The sequence below is a fragment of the Pyrus communis genome, chromosome 13 (genome assembly GCF_041283825.1).
Source record: "Pyrus communis isolate YQ-2024b chromosome 13, ASM4128382v1, whole genome shotgun sequence".
Lineage (NCBI taxonomy): Eukaryota > Viridiplantae > Streptophyta > Magnoliopsida > Rosales > Rosaceae > Pyrus > Pyrus communis.
Genome location: NC_142577.1, coordinates 27,138,396 through 27,150,603, shown reverse-complemented (window position 1 = coordinate 27,150,603; position 12,208 = coordinate 27,138,396). Strand labels below are relative to the sequence as shown.

Sequence of the window (12,208 nt, the reverse complement as noted above, 5' to 3'; positions counted from 1 at the left end):
TAAAAAATGAAATCCCAATAAAATAAATAGAAATTTGAAATGCACCCTCGCCTAGTTAATACGACATCGCTTTTGGTACATTCAAGCCCGATCCCTGTGGATTTCTTGAGTAATCCATACTAAGAAGATTCAAGAGAGCCGCCAAACCGGAAACTGTGCCTCTGCGCCAGAATACGCCCCCGTTACGAAACTTCTAAAATTAGCGCAATTTTAACTTTCTGAAAAGACCGCACGCAAGGTGTTTGATGAAATTCCTCAACGACCTTCTTTTGAACATAAAGTGGTGTGGGTATGGCTCTTGCGAATGCTGCTGCTCTCAAGTTCTCGACTTCTGCGTTTTTGGATCTTCGTTCGGCAGCTTCCATCTTTCAAATTCAACCCATGCAGCAGACTGGAAGAACAAGTGAATGATCCCAACTTACACTACTTGTGCTGCTGTGCATGCAACTCTGTGTTACTGGTGTACCGTTAAAGCTTGGGTTTCGTGTAGGTTTCTCGGTGAAGCCGTTTGTTATGAGAGCGAGGGGGAATGCCAGGATGGATAGTGCGAAAACTCGAAACAGAAGAATGCAGAAGAAGGTAATGTCATTGTCATCTTCCCTGCATTTGATGAAATATGCGTGTATTGGTTGCTTTGGTTTCTGATCCGCTGGAATTGCGGTCTTGTTTTCGCTTCTGAATCAGTATAACGGCACGTCCAAGAGACCGAGGCTTTCAGTATTCTGTTCAGATAAACAGTTGTATGCAATGCTGGTAGATGACCAAAACAAGAATTGTTTGTTTTACGGAAGCACCCTGCAGAAATCTATTCGTCAGAGCCCCGATTGTAGTACCAGTGTAAGTAGACTTCTAGCTCGAGCGGCGCGATCTCAGCCATTTTCGATTCGCAGAACTATTTGGTAGTGCACGGTGCAAGTTCTCTAACTCTGTTCTGCCTAAACTTTTGTAGGAAGCTGCTAAACGTCTCGGTGAGGAGCTCGTCAAGGCCTGCAATGAACTCAACAAACATGAAATATCATCTTATGATCGCAACGGTTTTGCTACTGGGGAAAGGATTCAGGCATTCGAGATTGCAATTTCTCAGCATGGTTTCTTGTCAAGATAGATTTGTATGCGCGTGAATTCTATACATCAACTCCACCTCTGTTATACTATATCCTATGGCATCGCTACATAGTATTAACTAAAATATACAGCAATCGTAGGCTCGTTACTGAAATAACTCTCTCCTCTTTTAGTTAGCGCCTTGGTAGGGTCTCGGCTTTGGTCAATCTCGGTCATCTACTCTCAGACAAAATGATCGGGCTAACCAAGACTTCTCTCTTCAGCTTCGGAGGTTGATCGCAACTAAAAGGTTCCGATATGGAACGAATGATCTAGCTGTGTCTACCTATCACCACCACAGCATTTAGCAACTTGCCCTTCTTGAATTTTCTGCCAGAGACAAAGCATCTCCCGGGGACCTTGGTAATGTGCAACGACATACCCGTCCTTGCATCCTTCGTTGTAGACCTTCTCTTCCTTCTCATACCGTACATTTAGACCCTCCTTTTTCATATTCGCGATCCAGATACCCATCGCCACATCTTCCAGCTTAAACATCTGATCATAACAAAGCAGTGTTCTCTTTCAGATACTGGAATCCTTTTGATTGAGAAGCTATAGTGATAGACTGGTTGTAAAATGATTGTTTCTTACCTTTAATCTTCCCCTTTTATATCGCTGCGAAACCGCCTTTGCTATGTCATTCGATATCACATAACCAGGACCGTGCGCCCAAGGTGGGTAAGTTGCTTCGGGCCATTCCTTCATTAACGCAGCAGACACAGCGAACGGGAAAAAAAAATGTGAGAAGCAGAATACAATTTCTTTAACCTTTTACAACGATAAACTACGCATCAATTTAAGATATTGTAATTTGATTCCTAATTTGGGGAACAAACTCGGTTGTACCACAGCTTGCAAAGTTGGCAAAGTGTAGAAAATTACCTCATTGCTGATATACCACTTGCTATCTGGACTTCGATGAGGTCGAGAATCTGAGTTAATGAGGCCATAGAGCAAGCCACGATTCACTTTGATCCTGTGTAAGGAAGCTAGCACTTCATCCACACGAACAAATGCATCGTCATCCGTCTTCATAACAAACTTTGCTGAAACAACCTCCGTCTGTTGAAGCAATCAAATCAATTAGAAAAAGAAGAGATATCCCCACGCCACGCACTCAAGAAAAAGTAAGGATTTTACCCCAAAGATGCAGATGGCCAAAGTTTTCCAGGTAATGAGGCCATAGTAATCAACAAAAGGCATCAGCTGTATGTCTCCATAGGTTTGTGCCTCGTTCCAAAGTTCCTCATTCACTATTTGGTTCTTATGCTGCATTACGTTACAAACTTGATGAATAATTTAGCAAAAGGACTCAAAGAAAACATAACGAGGATATAGAAAAGACGGCACAAATATGTTTTGGTGAAAACAGTCATAAATTTTGCACATTAACGAGCAACACGCCCGATGATGGAGAAAAGAACTGCTGTAATAACGAAGAACAAGGTTTCACATGTGAGCTCACCAAACCAACAAAAAAGCGAACTGAAACCGCCCCTGATTGCACAGCTGCATACTGCATCCATGTTCTTCGAACTGCCATCCTTCGTTTAAAATTGTTTGCGGTAGAGAAAACACCAATAAAGAGATCCATTTGTTTGTGAGGAGAGAGAGGTGCAGATTTGAGTTCTTCTAAATTAATTATGTGCTCCGACTCCTCTGATGTGGGTAAACCGCTGACTAGGACAGAAACTAATTTCAAATCCCCAGATAGCCTTATTTCATTAACAAGCCATGGCTCCAAAGTCTGAATAGAAAACCAGGAAAACAGCATATGAATTCATTGGGACTTTACCTTTTAATTCCAAAAGCAACAAAAAAAATTAAATTTGAAGAACTTACTTCGCGGAATGCAAAAGATGTTAGATGCTTCCCATCAACAGTCATTTGGATTCCTTCTGAACCCACTCTAAGTGTAGCAACAAACGGATACCCTTGCTTAAATGGAAAGTATTTTCTGGACTTTGATCTGTCTTGCGCAGTTGAAGCCTGCCTTGAAACATTGGAACGCATCGTCTGCTCTTCAGTTTTTCCAACAATCTTGTTGCATTGGTCCAATTCATCCACTGGCAATCATTAACAATTTAAGATAAAGTAAGAGTAACAATAAATAGGCCTTATAAACTATATACAGAAACAAGTAACTGAGCATGGTTTCACATGGAAACATTACGATAAGTTGCATGCTATCACCCGAACATGAAAAGAATTATAGACAATTATCACCAGTAACTGCACCAAATAGTGTATTGAAGACAGTCTTCTTCTGGATAAATCGAATTCTTTAGGCAAAATATGGGTTGAATATTTTTCTTAACTTATAGCAGAAATTCTGTGTCTAACGTGGGTAATGCAATTGTCAACTTTCTTGGACTAACAAAGTCCTAATTTCTATTTAAAAGGGTCGAACATAATATGCATTACTGGTAAAGAAAAGAGTTTATCTGTTGGATGCACACCATGACGAGAAAAGGAAGAATGGGCTACAAAGCTATTGACAAACTGTGTCATGTTACTGTAACAGCAATTCCACTATTTGTCACCAGGCACAATAAGTCAATGAATTATCAACTGTAATATGTCAAACAAATCTACATACTAAATCTTTGATATGATCGACTAATAGAAAAAGAGGCAGCAAGTTACCTTTATTATTCTTTTCAGGAGTTGGGGACGGGCAACGCTCCTCTTCACCCCAATCATGAGCAACAGTCCATGTGTTCTGGACAATTACGGGGTCCTCAGTTACCTTATCACCATTTAGCCTAACATTATAATGCAATATAACGGGTGGGTCGGGCTCCCCTGGAAGAGGCTCCCCTGTCAAGTCAATTCGAAAGTTTCCAAGAAATCCATTCGGAATGCCAATAACTGTAATTGAAGAACCTTGAGTTAGGCCACAAGGGACCCGCAACTTAGAAACACTATTGTCGATTCCTGTCCCATTCATTTTATTAAGAAAATGAGGACATTGCTTTTCTTTTGCTTTCCCAGGTGAAATTTCATTTGTGTGACCAAGTCTTTGCTCTTCAACCGAAGCCATAAGACTATTCCATGCAACTCCAGCTTCCTTTATAGCATCCACCCCATTAGGCAAACCCTGAGCTTGATTAATCAGATGTTTCAAAAGGTTCCATGTATGCATAGTTTGCCGCTCTTCATTGGATACATTCCTCTGAGCAAAGAGGCTAAGGGCTATAGTCTCTCCAGAAATCACTTCAGAAGCATTCTCTGGATTCTGAACTGCAGGTGGAGTAGTATCTAACCATTCAAGAGGATTACTAATATTCGTGTAGAATGCATTGGTTAAGAAACTATCCCCAGCAGGATAGTTTATGATGCCATATCTCAAAACTAGCAGCATGAATAGACATGCAGCCACAATACTGCCATATGATTTCTTCATTCTGGGGATTACGAAATTGCATCAACAGCTCTTAGCCCAACTTCCCAAGTTATTGATCATCATGCAGCCCAATTAACATCTTTTGAGAATCACGCGCATGAATCACTAAACGTCAATCTCTCACAGGAAAATCCAAGAGACCAGGTGCTTAAAAAGAGAGAGAAGAATGATCTGCCACATGCAAATAGCTAAGGATCTTTGGTAAGAAATCAACAGGTCACAAGATGTATACTGGTACACGTGGAAGGATCTCTACTTCTGTCAAGTGTCAAGTAAATGTTTCACATCTTCCTTTTTAGACTGCCATCCAAAGAGAAACCAACTATGGCTCTGCCAACAACTCTATCTTCCAGAGACACTACCACACTGAACCAAAACCCAAATTAATCAGTCTACAAGAACTTACAAAAATCAGCAACTGAAAAATCAGACGAAAATGAATAAGCAATGCTATGCATACATATAATTCTCAAGGTACCCAACTTCAATCGTTTCGTTCGCAACTTATCTCGATCTAAATCCTAAATGTCCACTTTGCATCCCCAACTATTTCCAGAAGCACCAGAGATGGCACCGAATCTGGACTTGTCTAATTATTACATGGTCATTCATCATATTTCATTAAAAGCTTGTTCAATGTTTTCATTTAAGTTCATGATCAGTATTAAATTAAGTTTATGCACATTTTGAAGTCATAGTTCATACAATCGTTAATAAGGGTTAGCCTATTCACGGAAGGTTGTTCCATGCCCAGACTATTTAAAATCCCTCCTCATGTACGGAAAGACATTATCCAGAAATTGAGAATTACTTCTAAACTCGTATCTCTTTGGTAGATTCTTTAGAGTGGCGAGTTATTTATCTTTGAGTGATCAACATTATCCAGTGTGAGGAAAGTTGCTCTAAAAAAGTTGAAAATTTCCATTAAAAAGAAAAACATATAATATTTTAAGACATTTCAACAAAATACAAACAGTAGCAGTTAATTCCTTGTCAAAAATATCCACAGACCAACTGGTCAAATCCCTACGAGTAGCTACGATACTGCAATTATTAGAAGTTCAGGGACCATACTGAAAAATTGAAACCTACAATCTCACAGCTCTTGAAGTAATAAATTCTAACGAAATTACGGAAAATAAAGTGAATTAGATTTCTCGGTCGAGTAATCAATCCAACATTTTCTTCTCTGATTCATTTGAAGCTTAATTTCGAATTTCGAATTACGAACCATAAAGTTTTGGAGTAAGAAAATCAATACCTCCGATCGTCTTGTTACTAAAACGGCACACTATGCTAAGCTCGATTCTGATAGAATCGTCAACTTTCTCGGCAACCAAACAGTTCTCGAATCGATTGAAGCAAGAAGCAAGCGACCGGACTGGACAGATCCGAACGCGGAAGCAGCCGAAGAAGAACAACTCGGGACGCAAGCTACAGTAAAAGGATAAAATTATGAAGATGACTAACAGAGGACTTAAAATTAGAGATATGAATAATAAGGACAAAGGTTAAAAATCACCTTGTGAGGAGAAGAAGCGGAAGCGGAAACTTTCTGTTTGGGAAGAATGCCGGAAAGTGCGAGAAAATTCGCCGAGAAAATTTGAAACGGGAGAGAAAGTGCTGGGAGTGATGGATTTGAAAAACTTCGCGTCGAAGCGTTAAACGGTGGGAAACCACAAAGAACACTGTTTTGGTCTTTTGCAAAGTCTTGATATCATTTTTTCTTTCGCTACTTGGTTCGACCATTTTTTACTCTAATTAACATCACTTTATTTATTAAAAAATTATGAACCCAAATTACGTATTATAATTTCACACAAACTAACTTGGCTTTTTTTTTTTTTTTCGGTCATCATTATAACATATCTCTTATTTAAAATAAAAATATAAACATCTTCCTACTCCCACGTTCCCTCTCTCTTTCACCATTTCTATGCAACTTCTTTTTCCCATATATTTTCCAAGAAAAAACCATAAAAAAAAAAACACACACACACGCACAAAGTGTGTGGGTTTAAGCTAGTAATCACTAAAATAATGAAAATTAGTGTATCTGTATATAAATATAGGGTGAAGCTTTCATAATCTCAAAATTGCCCTTCTTTTATTCAAATTTCAGAAGAAAAAATAAATTCACAAAAAAAAAAAAAAAACCATCATATAATGAGACGGTAGGTGGTTAATAAATTTAATATTTTCTAAATTATATTTTTATAAAAAATAGTAATAATAAAAAAAAGTAAAACTTTAAAAATTAACAAAAAAAAAAACCAACAAATAATATTTATCAAACGAAAATGAAATAAAATAGAAAAATCAATTGTCACACGCATAATAAGAGAGCGAATTATTTTCTTTTGGGGCTAAGTGATATTTATTTGGACTGCATGTATCTTTTAAGGACATAATTGTTTATATCTTCATAATTGCCAAGCCATTAAACAGAATACCTAAAAGGCTAAGAAGTCATTTTTGACCAAGAATAACAAGTAATTTTTGGTTAAACTGTCACATTATTATGAGTTTCATCAATCAATTCACACGTTTATCTATTAATTTTTTTTTAAAAAATAATAAGTTTACACTAAATTCATCAAAACTACCTAAATAAATAATAAAAAATAAAAATAATAATAAAATAATAAAAAAAAACTTGAACTTGAAACGCGATGAATTGAAGAGAAATGCCCTTAACACTGGGACTATTCACCATTTTGCAAGTTTATCTATTAATTAATAAGAAACCTTAGATGCATGACATATTAATCTTGTTTATATTATAGCATGTGTATTAGTAACATTACATGACAACCACTTTAATAATTTTCTTGAGAGCAATTTTTTTACTTATGAGTTTCTTTTTCAAGATTATTATTTACATGTGAGATGAGCACATTTTTGGTTACGTTAAGAAGTAAATTATTTGAACCAAAATAATTTAGCAACATGTTCATCCAATATGACTAATAAGATGGTATTAAATTATTAATTGAAGATAGATGTTTACTAAAACAGAAAAATTGATAAATGTTGACCCATTCAGCTGTTGACGAAACTTACAATTGCCTGTCCACATTTGGATTACGCGTTGAATATTGACCGGGAAAAGCCGACTGGAAAACGGTAATTTGCGCGTTGGCGGTCGTTTTTGTCGGAAAAATATCTCTTCTACTGAGACCATCAGATGATAAGTGATTCAGACCTTTAAAATTTTATTCAATGATAAAAAATTATTATAGCTTTTAAGAGATCAAAACAGGTAGACCATTTTATGAAAATTCAAATATCCGAATCACTTAATCTGGTGACATTGTAGAAGAGATCTGAAGATGATCTCTTTCCGTTTTTATCCCTCTAACTATGGTACGTGGCGGCCTGTCAGTAGCCAGCCACCATGCACTAGGAAAACTTTGCCTTTTTGGCCAGAAAGGACGGAAAACTTGTCGTGGTTAAGCCAAATGGGTCGATAGAAATCATGGGGAGTCCATTAAGGGCGGGACCCGCAAAGAGGAGAAATTTTTAGGTGTACCGGTACATCAAAAAATTTTGGTGTACCCTCATTCATAATGGTTTGATTTTTATTTATTTTTTGGTGTACCCGGTACACCTAAAAATTTCTCCGCAAAGAGGGCCGCCTCATAAGCATCGGAAGGCGATATGCACGTTGCCTGTATGTCTCCGCCTTGAAATTGCAGGCGGGGCCGGCCGAAGCCAAAGGGGGTGGGTAATGCTCAAAGGTGGAAGGACGGTTTTGTCCTTGGTCTAAACCCATAATTCTAAGAATTTTCTAGTATTATTTATTCACATGTTTTTGAAAATTGAAACATGTATTTATTTGTATTGTATATGAATTTGATGACACATTAATCATATCGTCTATATATAACAACTTGTTAATTAGTAACAAAAAAAAAAAAATCTTCGACAAATCAGCTGGTCATGCTGATATCACAAATGGTGTGTTTGTGAGCATGGGAAGTTTTATTCATACAGGTTGGATGATACCTAAATATAAACGAGTCTCGTTCTTTGTAAGAATGCATAACTATTTGGCTAGTCAAGATGTTGTACTTATATGAGCTCAAATATTACCTAATTTAATGAGACTCGCTAATTTTTTTTAATAAAAATATGTAGCCATTCAATTGATTATGTTGTCTTAGTTATAGTATAATTTAGCAACGTTACATCACGGTAAAACTGTTTCAGTTATATTTTGTGGTCCGTAGTTTGCTGGTGAAATGTGACCTTCAAGTTTGAACAAGGGGGGGGCCAAAGGGGTAGGCCTTGGGCAGGGACAACTCAACAGGCGACTTTGCGAAAGGTAGAAGAAAGACCAAATGAAACATCATTAAGCTTCCCTTTAATTTCTTTGTTTATGATTATTAGTTAAGGTAACATAACATCATTAAGCTTTGGACGTTGATTAATACTAAGCTTTGCACGTAATATAAGAATTTGGCAGAGAGGTACCATCTATGACCCGACAGTCGGCCAAACCTGATGGCGAAGGTGAACATAAATTTTTTTTTTTTTCTTAGTACGTCGACATTTTTACATTACGGAGATGAGGAGTTTGGCTAAGCCACACAATGGACAATCTAAATTTGGTATTGAATTAACCATTCACAAAATTCGAATCTAAAACCAATTACTTCTAAACGAAAAAAAAATATAACTAAACTGTCGTATTAAATGATCATAAAATATTAAATGATAATATTAATAAATAACGTTGTTTAGGAGGTCGTTTGCAACCTAGGACAGTGCAGGCACGTGTAGAGATGAAGAAGCAGATCTCTATTGAAAAAGGTATGGATCCACTAAATAATTGTTGCTCAAATTATAAAATTGCCATATGGTGATTGACTGATTGTCTGTCAATGCATTAATTTTCATGTTTTAATGCCGTTTGTTTTGGGATAATACTTGGCTAGTGGCCGGTACTTACACGCTTCAAATCAAATTAAACCACGTGTTAGTTATAAACCGGCAACCAAAAACAGCACCTCAAAAATGAGTATTTAAAAAGACAGTGTTATTGCCACTTAGTACCACGATCTAGTGGTATTTTTCTTCACTCATAAGTAAGAGATCTTAGGTTCGATTATCGTCAAAGGGGAATTTGAATTTTGAACCACATTATTACTAGTCTATTGTGAGGCTAAACCCATCCCTCCCTCTTAATGTAAATAATATCGTTTGTTCAAATATTAACACGCTCCAGACCCAAATAAACAGAGCCTCCTGAGCAAAGGATCTGGGGCGTTGAAATTAGATCCAACGGGTACAAACATGAGGTCCCTCTAAAAATTATAATAATTATAACTATTTGATCAAATTTCAACATCCTAGATTCTTTGATCCTTAAGCTCAGTTTATTTATGTGCCAAGGGGATTCGGTTCCTCATTCAAAAGTGGTGGGTGGTGTTAAGGACGTGAAAAGGAGTAATTGGCTGTTTTAACAGTTTTGGTGGTACAATAGTGCCAATTAGAACGAAATTATTGTATTGCCTTCATACATCAGCACACTCAACACATATTTGAAAGAAGGAGAAGGATTATCTACCTTTCTAATCTCTATATTCTTCCATACCCTCCTATTTGAACAGTTACGGTCAAGCCACGTCAACATCTTATATTGATTTTTTTATAGAGATAATAAGACAAAAAGCAGCATGGGAGAGGAGATGATGAAATGAATAAGAATAAAAGGGTATAAAATCCTCCTCCTTAAAAGAATTGACGGAACACCGATAAAGTGGAGTAAAAGTTGAGTTTCAAATTGTAAATTAACGATACCTTTGTTTCAAATTGTAAATTAAGTGTGAATTTCAAGAGCATAGCAAAAAGTAAGACACGTAATAATTATGCAGTGTGATTCTCCCACTCCACTAGTATAGTGTCTCTATTTAAGTGGGCTTTAATGCAGGACCTGTTTTCTTCGGCCTTTAAATATTTTAGTTTACAACGAGGGCCCAAAAATGGCATGTACAAACGGAAAACCGGCCTATACTATTAACTAAACATGCTTGATAAACACGTGTTGGTTGTGTTTCCAATGATTTTTTTTTTAATACATCGATATTTTTACACTAAAATAAATGAAAATTCGGCAAAATCACACAATAAACAACCTAATTTGGTATCGAATTCACCATCTACGAGATTCGAACATAAGATGTCTCACTTGCGACTTAGTACTATAGTCTAGTGTTATTCTTTTTCACTTGTAAGTGAGAGGTCTTAGGTTCGATTTTCGCCAAAGACAAATTTGAACTATATTATTGCTAGCCCATTATGAGGCTAAGCCCATCCCTTCCCCTTTAGTGTAGATATGTCGTTTGTTCAACAAATAAAAAAAAAGACCTCTCACTTTTAAGTGAAGAGAAATATCAATAGACTGTAGTACTGAATGACATATTTCAATTTTTGTTAAATTTCTTTGAATTATTGGAGACTAAGCACTTCACGATAAACACGTTTTTGGAAATGACCTTTATTATTAACTAGACATGCATGTCCAGCACGTGTATTTCTTTTATAATAGTTAGAATATTAGGAATTGGATCCTCTCCAGAACTCAAGGTGAGGATCCTCCTGACCAGCACATGTGGACAGTTGGATGAAAATCTAATAGTTACAAACAAGGGGATTCCTTAAAAGTTATAATAATTATAGTTGTTGGATTTTTATCGAACGACCCACGTGTGTTTGTCAAGAGGATCCTCACCTTGGGCTCATGAGAGGATCCAATTCCAGAATATTAAACAATTTTTGATCTGATTAATTTGTGCATGAATTATATTTAAATTGATGACGTAAAAGAATAGACAACTAAAATCATCAAAGACGTTATTGGGAGAAATTTTTCATTGTGACTGAAATATGAGTGGTACATTACGTGTTTTTATATAAGTGATGAAAATTTTTATTTTTTAAGTTATTAACTTTTTAACGCACATATCCCACTATTTTTATAGTAACATATGGTGTATCATTGTCACATCCCGGCCCGGGACGGATCACTTCCCGGGCCGGGATGTGACAAATTGGTATCAGAGCCTAACCTTGGCCGGTGTGCCGACGAGGACGTCGGGCCCCTAAGGGGGTGGATTGTGACATCCCACATCGCCTAGGGGAGTGATCCTTAAATGTATATTCCCATCCTTACCTAGAACGAGGCTTTTTGGGAGCTCACTGGCTTCGGGTTCCATAGGAACTCCGAAGTTAAGCGAGTAGCGCATGAGAGCATTCCCAGGATGGGTGACCCATCGGGAAGTTCTCGTGTGAGTTCCCAGAAACAAAACCGTGAGGGCGTGGTCGGGGCCCAAAGCGGACAATATCGTGCTACGGTGGTGGAGCGGGCCTAGGAAGTGATCCGCCCCGGACCGGGATGTGACAATCATCACGTGTTCCCGTCACACTAAAAAATCTCTCCATTATTAGATAAAAGTGGAACAAATAAAATAAAAAAAAGAACGCAGCTAGAAGTTTCGTAAAAATTTATTTGTAGTGTGAAAGTTGAATTATTCATGACTAATGATACATGAACTACAAGCGGCTGGCTAGTTGAAAGCAACATCAGAAATTCAGAAGCCAAAATACAAAAATGATACAGACAATTAACAAATTACAAAGTAGAAGATTAGTGTGAAATAATTACAACAAGAAGTTAATTAAAATTTAGGG

At 37.1% G+C, this 12,208-nt stretch overlaps 2 protein-coding genes across 2 annotated transcripts; one reads left to right on the top strand and one right to left on the bottom strand.

The window, feature by feature from the left end:
• The first annotated feature begins 151 nt into the window (after nt 1-151).
• Nucleotides 152-1,172, top strand: LOC137737956 (uncharacterized). Its single transcript, XM_088682502.1, has 4 exons — nt 152-403; nt 491-579; nt 685-837; nt 950-1,172. The coding sequence occupies exons 1-4, from the start codon at nt 292-294 to the stop codon at nt 1,103-1,105; spliced, it is 510 nt and encodes a 169-aa protein (XP_088538628.1). The 5' UTR covers nt 152-291; the 3' UTR covers nt 1,106-1,172.
• LOC137737955 (beta-1,3-galactosyltransferase GALT1) lies at nt 1,036-6,294 on the bottom strand. Its single transcript, XM_068477544.2, has 9 exons — nt 6,036-6,294; nt 5,775-5,947; nt 3,754-4,879; nt 2,950-3,173; nt 2,573-2,854; nt 2,248-2,376; nt 1,990-2,169; nt 1,699-1,806; nt 1,036-1,602 (listed from the first exon to the last, which is right to left on the bottom strand). The coding sequence occupies exons 3-9, from the start codon at nt 4,511-4,513 to the stop codon at nt 1,387-1,389; spliced, it is 1,899 nt and encodes a 632-aa protein (XP_068333645.1). The 5' UTR covers nt 4,514-4,879; nt 5,775-5,947; nt 6,036-6,294; the 3' UTR covers nt 1,036-1,386.
• Between the last annotated feature and the right edge of the window lie 5,914 nt (nt 6,295-12,208).

Coding starts and splice junctions, on each gene's coding strand:
- LOC137737955 (XM_068477544.2), bottom strand. CDS start 4,513: ATGAAGAAATCATATGGCAGTATTGTGGCTGCATGTCTATTCATGCTG. Junction 2,855..2,949: donor CATCTTTTGCATTCCGCGAA/GTAAGTTCTTCA, acceptor TTTTCTATTCAG/ACTTTGGAGCCATGGCTTGT. Junction 2,170..2,247: donor TGGCCATCTGCATCTTTGGG/GTAAAATCCTTA, acceptor TTGCTTCAACAG/ACGGAGGTTGTTTCAGCAAA.
- LOC137737956 (XM_088682502.1), top strand. CDS start 292: ATGGCTCTTGCGAATGCTGCTGCTCTCAAGTTCTCGACTTCTGCGTTT. Junction 404..490: donor GCAGCAGACTGGAAGAACAA/GTGAATGATCCC, acceptor GGTTTCGTGTAG/GTTTCTCGGTGAAGCCGTTT. Junction 838..949: donor GCCCCGATTGTAGTACCAGT/GTAAGTAGACTT, acceptor AAACTTTTGTAG/GAAGCTGCTAAACGTCTCGG.